The sequence below is a fragment of the Monodon monoceros genome, unplaced genomic scaffold (genome assembly GCF_005190385.1).
Source record: "Monodon monoceros isolate NGI ecotype Baffin Bay Population unplaced genomic scaffold, NGI_Narwhal_1 Super_Scaffold_3, whole genome shotgun sequence".
Taxonomy (NCBI): domain Eukaryota; kingdom Metazoa; phylum Chordata; class Mammalia; order Artiodactyla; family Monodontidae; genus Monodon; species Monodon monoceros.
In genome coordinates, this window is record NW_021703780.1 from 16,340,404 (window position 1) to 16,348,261 (window position 7,858).

Below are 7,858 nucleotides of genomic sequence, written 5' to 3' on the forward strand. Positions count from 1 at the left end.
CGCCAAAAATCTGCATTTGGCCTTCTTTTTCTTTTTTCTTTTTCTTTCCCCCTAAGCTTTAACGTTTTAGAAACAGGAACGGAAAGCCTCCGCATTCCATTCCATCATTATGGTTTCGGCAATTGTGAAAAGGCGAATAAAGCAATGGAGGGGGGAAATAGAGAGGAGAACGAACGTGCCTTCTTGAACAGCGTCCTTCTTAAGGCGCTGGAATCCCAGGGATGGAGTGACGGGTGGCGGAGGGTCCCTGGGTGCCGCGCTGTTCGGAGTGACAGGAGAGCCTCGAGCAGGGCCCAGCGCTCCCTCAGCCGCCTAAGCCGGGGGTAGAGCAAATTCCAGCCGCACATTCCCGCAGTTCTTCGCAGGAACTTCTCCCTCTCTTTTCCCCTCCCTAAGGCACTCACCAGCTTGGCCCGACTCCCACCCAGCTCTCTTTTCTCAGAGCCCCCACCCACGGCGTTGACGGAATGGAGTGCCCTTCCCATTGGCCCGAGCGCCATTCCCTGAGGTGGCACCGTCCGCCTGATTGGCTGGCCACTCCAAAACCCCGCCCACCCCTCCTCTCGGGTTGCCCAGCTCCCGCCCCCCAGCATCTCCCGGAGCCCCAGCCTTTGTCGCCTCCCTCCGCTCACCCGCCCGCGAGCCCAGCCCAGCTCTGCTCCCTCGCCTGGCGACACGGCCAACGCGTTGGCCCCGCCCCCGGGGCGCGCGGCTTATAAATACAGCTGCGCGGCGGGCCGTGCGAGAGCGTAGCGGAGGCGCGGTTGTGAGTCGGTTCCTGGAGCGGGGAAACCTTGGGCTAGGGGGAGCGGAGCGGCGGCGGTCGGGTTGGCGGTCCGAAGGGAGTGACTAGGGAACTCGGTGGGCTGCTTTCCTCCCGGCGCTTTTGATTTTTCTTGCCTTTTGGTCTCGGCCGAGTGTCGCCCATTGAGCAGAGATCCCCTCGCAAAACCCGGAGCGACCCTCCTGTCAATTGTTGGGCGCGGGATCGCCGGGAGCTTCGCGGTGCCCCGAGCGCGGACCGAGCGCGCGGGGCGCAAAGGCGAGGGGAGCGGAGCCGGTCGCGGGCGGGGGCCTGGAGCTTGCCTGCCTCCCTCGCTCGCCCCACCGGGTCCGCTCGCGCAGGGCGCGCGCGATGAAGGCGGTGAGCCCGGTGCGCCCCTCGGGCCGTAAGGCGCCGTCGGGCTGCGGCGGCGGGGAGCTGGCGCTGCGCTGCCTGGCCGAGCACGGCCACAGCCTGGGCGGCTCCGCGGCGGCGGCGGCCGCGGCGGCGGCAGCGCGCTGCAAGGCGGCCGAGGCGGCGGCCGACGAGCCGGCGCTCTGCCTGCAGTGCGATATGAACGACTGCTACAGCCGCCTGCGGAGGCTGGTGCCCACCATCCCGCCCAACAAGAAAGTGAGCAAAGTGGAGATCCTGCAGCACGTTATCGACTACATCCTGGACCTGCAGCTGGCGCTGGAGACGCACCCGGCTCTGCTGAGGCAGCCGCCGCCGCCGGCGCCGCCGCACCACCCGGCCGGGACCTGTCCGGCCGCGCCGCCGCGGACCCCGCTCACGGCGCTCAACACCGACCCGGTGAGAGGCCGGCTGCCGGCCCGGGGCGGACCCCGTGGGAGTCCAGGAGGGCGGTGGCGGGGTGGTGGGACGCGGGCGCTCCCGTTTCCTCGGGGCAGGGGCGAGAATGACAATTGCACCCTCCTGCTCCTCCGGCGCCGGGGGCCGCCGGCGGCGGGCTGGGTGCAGCGAGCACAGGCCGGGTGAATGCGCGGGGCGGGACTAGGGCTGTGCGCACCGTGGGCTGTCAGGTCCAGCCTGTGCTCGGGGAAGGGGGTTGTCCCCAGGGCTGTAGGCTGGGATGGGGGCGTCGGCGGGCCAGCCTGGGTTCCGGGAACGAATCGAGGAAGACCGTGGCGAGTGCGTTGTTCGCGCCTGCTCACCTTTCCCTTGGTGTTCGTTGCTGTTCCAGGCCGGCGCGGTGAACAAGCAGGGTGACAGCATTTTGTGCCGCTGAGCCTAGCTGTCCAGGTGAGCGCGCGTTTCCCTTCTCGTGTGGCCGGTCGCCAGAGACGCCCGTCCCCGGCGCCTTCCACAGCGGCGTTCTTTGCCTCCAGCATTTCTGAGGGCAAATTCCCAAGGAGGTGGACACCCCCCCCCCTCTCCCTGCCACCCAGTTAGTAAGTGAAGCTTAGCTTCAGCAGCTGGGGGTTCACTCTAAATGGAGACGGATCAGCTCACGCTCCCGCCACCCCCCGTGCCGCCCCCAGCGACCGGCGGGCTCTTACTGCCCTCTCCCCGCCGAGGGAGGGTACCCTCGTGGGCGTGGTGCCCGATGCCCGCCCCCCCCCCCCCCCCCCCCCGCGCACTCTGACACCCGCGAAGGAGGACGCAGGGAGGGCCCGGGAGTTCGGATCCCCTCTTCGGGCTTCCCGGGGGCCCGCAGCTGCCTGCTCGGCGCCTGGCCGGGCGGCGGACTGCGAGTGTAGTCTGACCCGGTGGTTTGTTTTGGGTTGTTGATCAAGCATGTCTTGAGTTTGGTCGGTGGCGCCAGTTAGTCTGCAGCGGGAAGGTTCACACACCCCCTCTATTCATTCCTCTTCCACAGGTGTGCGGCCGCCTGAGCCCGAGCCAGGAGCACAAGAAAGGGAGGGGGAAGAGCAGAAGTTAGAGAAAAAGCCACCGGAGGAAAGGAAAAAGAACATCAGCAAATCCTAGAAACGTTTCACTCGTCATTCCAAGAGAGAGAGGGAAGAAAAATAAAACTTTCATCCTTTTTTTTTTTTGCACGTTCATAAACATTCTACATACGTATTCTCTTTCGTCTCATTTATAACCGCTGTGAATTGTACATTTCTGTGTTTTTTGGAGGTGCAGTTAAACTTTTAAGCTTAAGTGTGACAGGACTGATAAAAGATCAAGAGCAAATCCGACTTTTAGAAACCTACTTTGTGACCAAGGAGCTCAATTTTTGTTTTGAAGCTTTACTAATATACGAGAGCATTGTAGATATTTTTTTTTTACATCTATTGTTTAAAATAGATGATTATAAGGGGGCAGGGAACTTTCTATTCCCTGCAGGAATGTTACATATTGTATAGATAACTGAGTGACATTTCATACCGTGTATATATAGAGATGTTCTATAAGTGTGAGAAAGTATATGCTTTAATAGATTACTGTAATTATAAGATATTTTTAATTAAATATTTTTTTGTAAATATTATGTGTGTGTTTTTTTTAATCTATGGGAATATTTCTTTTGGAAAATTATTTTCCAGCTCAGTTGAAGAGCTCTTGGTATCTTGAATGTCTTTTCTGTTTGGCCTGGCTTTTAATTTGTTTTTGTTTTGCCCAGTGTCCTGTAGACTCGGAAGTAACAGTTATAGCTAGTGGTCCTGCATGACTGCATGAGATGTTTAATCACAAAATAAACTTGTTCTGAGTCCATTCAAATGTGTTTTCTTTAACCTAGATTGAAATCTTTGTATTTGAAGCATACATGTTGATAATATGCTTTATCGGTTTTTAAGTACAGGGTTTGATAGTGTAATATATAAAGAGTAAGTGTGTGTTTTTTAACTGAGGTCAAAATGGATTCTGAATGATTTTGCTTACAGGATGGGGAAATGCTTGGATCCTTACGAGTTTAGGAAATCTACTGTTTTAATCAAAGTGAAAAAATACTTATCATTCTTCATTTTACACTAAAGCTTAATGTCACTAAGTTTCATGTCTGTACAGACTATTTAAATCATAGAAATGAAAAATGTTCTCTGCTTGCTACCAAAGGACAAACTCTTGGAAATGAACACTTTCTGCTTTCCTTCCTCCAAAGAATATTAATAGGCAACAGTGGGAGAAAAAAATTTGAAAGGCATAATGGCAAATCCTTCAAGCAGGGGTAAAAGTCGATCTTCAAACATTAACTTTAAGTAGACCAAAAATTCTGATGACCGCATCTAGATTATTTTTTTATAAAAATGATTTTCACTATAGCTATGTTAGTTAACTGCTAAACTACTGTCCAGTCTCTTGTGATGTGTAACTTTTACATGTGAATATTAAAGTAGATTTATCTGTCTTGTACTGTGATTTCTGGTCTCATTTCTTCAAAACCTTACACTTACTTTTAAGACTTTCTTTTCTCTTTAAGGAAGGTAGTGTTTTCTAGGTTAGATAGGACTTTCAGGGCTTGTGAGCATTATGCATTTAATGTGATCAGTACTCTACCCACCAGTTAGATGGAATTTTTAGAGTGAGAGAGAATTAAGTAGGATTTAATTGGGTGCTTTGTAAATAGTCAACTGTGTGTGTAACGTGGTCTGTTTGATTTTTAAAAGGAAAGGATTTGTTTTAGGTTATACAAGAATAAAAGTATTATAGACCCAAGGGACTTTTTATGAGGTCAAAGTCAAATATTTATATGAATATGAAATGTGGCTTCTCGTAGTCAGTTGAAGTGGCAATATCTCAACAGAAATGAACGAAGTTAATGCTAATAGTTTCAAAAAAATTGAAAGATTTAAAAAGTCTGTCCCCTGTCTCCAGCGTGTCATCCCCTCAGCTTTGACATTTCACGGGTCTTAGGTAGTTTTAGAATTTGATGTATTTGATGTTGAGGCTTATAAAGTCAGAGGACTGCTTGTTTAAATGAGGTTTATTTTTATTTTTGATATTACTCATTCTTGTCACACATCAAGAGGAAAACACAAGAGCTGTGCTCGAATTCCAAAGCTGAAGAATTCTAACGATTGCATTCGTTGTTATTAAGAAAGGGGACAATCCCTCCTTTTTATTTGGCAGTTTAATTTCAGTAGGAAGCAAGTCACATGTGCTCTGTTGGCTGGAGTTAGGCGTCTGTCAGGCCTGAGTACCATATCCCACCTAAATCTAAGCACACTTTAAACTTATGCTGGGAGACTAGGTACCTCAAAATAAATATTTTTGATTTTTGAAGATAGGTGTTGCTCCTTAATTAATTTCATATGTGGGCCATGGAAAACCACTAAAAGGCAAGAAAAGTATTATGCATGTTACATTTGAGAGACTTGGCATTTTCCCCTTGGCCACTCACACAGCATTGGATGTCTCTAAAGAAACAAAGTCACTGTTTATTTTTTCTTAATTATATGCAGTTGTATAAGATAGTTCATTCTATTAAATTTTGGCTGTGTCCTAACCAAGTAACCAGGTAACAAAAACATTTTGAGTCATTTTGTAGGTAGTTCTAATTATTCAGATATTTGGTTTAACAGAGAAAAATATCCTGACTTACCTCATTTAATTTGTTGTCTACTTTTCATTGTATAGGCACAACCAAAGAGTAAGAATCATTTAAAACCTACAAAGGAAAAAAAAAAATCTCACCGTGGATTGTTGTTTCTCGTGTGGTTTTAAAATCCTGAACATCTCAGACATTTTGTGTTAAAGGAGGAAAAAGAAAAAACTTTTCATTTTGAAGAACTGATATACTTTGATATTGTGTAAATCTTAAGTTTATTGTCAAGATTTAACTGACTTTTTAGAACTTTAAAAAATTTTGACCCCATAATCGATTGTATTAAATGCCTCTATAATAATAAATCTTCACTGAGCAAAGGGTTCTGAAGTTCGTGGTTTTTAATTGACTTCTACTGAGTTATGCAATTTTTCATTATCAAGAATGGGTCTCTTGATGGATCACCTCAATTATTTACAGTGTTTCTTACCAGGTGATGAAAAATGTCTTGAAAATGGTGATATGAACGGAAAGAAAATCTAATTTGAATGCTAGGGAAATCTTGTCTACTCTTTGGTGTCTGCTAAGAGAGGAAGCACGAATCCCAAGAAGGCAGCGGAATGATATTCAGGGAAACTAGACTCCCCTCCCCACACACACACACACACACACACACACACACACACACGGTAAATAATGTAGACAGAAAAATTATTTCACGGTAGTTCGGAGCCAAATAGAACTGGCTCTGCCTTTCTAGCTGATGCACTTTAATTATATGTATGTTAATCAGCCCAGATAGTCCTTGGGCCTCAACAGGGCCAAAGACCAACCCCTCCAGGTTTCTGAAGAGGGAAAAGCTTCCCTTTGCTGCTTTGCAAGTCCAGGAAATTAATTTACCCACCTCAGAATTAATCTTAATAGGGCTGCCCTCAGTAGGTACTCTTCAGACCCAGATGATTTCTTTCAATTACAGCCCATGACATTTTGCTAAAATATTAATTATATTAATTGGAATCATTGCCCAAAAGGTTTTAAAACTGTAATTTTACTTAGAGTTCTACCTTGAGCACTGACACAATAGGTACTTGAAAAGATAAAGAAAACTCTTAAAAAGGGAACTAATTTGTTCGAGAGAGATGAACTTCAGTCGTAGAAACTTAATTGAAAATAATTTCAAATTTTTAATGAATTTTTAAAAATGTGTTTTTGCGTTCAGGTGCCTCCTTCATATTGATTTATATCCTGGCCAGTTCTAAAAAGTTTCGCTTAAGTGCTAAACTCGGGTCTGAACCACATTGCCAAAGGTTTTCTATACTCACCCAAGCAAAGCAATTCGATAGTCAGCTGCCGAAGGTGGTTCCATCATTCATAAGTCTGCACAGTAAATTCACACATGGGGTATGAAAAAGGGGCCATAAAAATTGAAGTTAATTTGAAAAGCCCCTTTGAGTCCATAAAAGAGTAAACACATCAGTTTCTGGGGGAAGAACAAAATGTGTTACGTGTATGCCACAGGCTAAAATGTAATTAAAGAGGAATTAAACTTAAAATGTTTAAATAAAGAGACCGAAGACAAATTTTCTATATGAATCCACCGTATCTGAATTTTTTTCAATAAGAAATCTCATACTTTAGAAAGAGATTTTCTAAGATATTACAAAAGTATTGGCAAAATATACAAATTTCTGGTGAAACAAGATACCATTACTTGCTTTAAATTACCGTTTCTCAATTTGTGATGTTATAAAGTGCATATCAGCACTTTTAGCATGCCTATTAAATTCAAATTCTAAAATCTTATCTTTTATTCCAAAGTTTAATTTCTAAAGGAGCGTACAGCAGTCCTGCAGTTGTCCTTCATGCAAATTCATATATTTTAGAATATTTCTTAAATATTTACTTAAATGTTTAAATATTTTCTTAAATATTTTAAGCATTTTCTTAAATATTTACTGCACATTTCATAAGCTTTAGCAGTCAATTGAGAGGCTGTAGCTGCGTGTGTGTCTCTGTGTGTGTGTGTTTACCTAAAAATAGTTAACCAACATACAGGAAAATATCTTTTTAAAAGGTGTTTTGCTCTAAAAATTAAGTAAACTGTGTTAACCTTCCTCCATTCTGTCTCCACTTTAATTCCTAAGATTGGAGATTTTCGTAAAGATGCACCCTTCATTTTTTGGACAGCTATGAGTTAGCCATGTTATGTTTAAGCATAAAGTAAGATAGAAAATAAAGAGCAAGTAAATCAATTCTCATGTTTATCATATCCTAGAATTTGGTTTAATCTCATAAGTAATCCGAAGAAAAAAAAAGAATGAAAACAAAAGGGGTACGTACTTATATGTCAAACCTGAGACAAAGCCAGGGAAACAGACCTAAACTTGTAGACATTAATTTTACACCTTACTTCAGCCATACTTCTTAGAAATACTTTTTGTACATATTGGACCTGAGTCCATGGCCATAATTAAAACAAAGTAGCCTCCTTAAGATAGAAGGCTATGCAGAATTCATCTTTGCATGCCCTACAGTGCTTAACCAGGGCATGGTAAAATATTTGTTGCTCTGCATTAAGAATATCCCCTTAACAGTGTATCTATCTTCCCAGAGCGCTCAGTGACTCATTTGCCCCTTCATCT

The 7,858-nt window shown here is 45.3% G+C and overlaps 1 protein-coding gene across 1 annotated transcript; it reads left to right on the forward strand.

The window, feature by feature from the left end:
- The first annotated feature begins 743 nt into the window (after positions 1-743).
- Positions 744-5,596, forward strand: ID4 (inhibitor of DNA binding 4, HLH protein). Its single transcript, XM_029243746.1, has 3 exons — positions 744-1,576; positions 1,968-2,026; positions 2,604-5,596. The coding sequence occupies exons 1-2, from the start codon at positions 1,136-1,138 to the stop codon at positions 2,010-2,012; spliced, it is 486 nt and encodes a 161-aa protein (XP_029099579.1). The 5' UTR covers positions 744-1,135; the 3' UTR covers positions 2,013-2,026; positions 2,604-5,596.
- Positions 5,597-7,858: the final 2,262 nt, after the last annotated feature.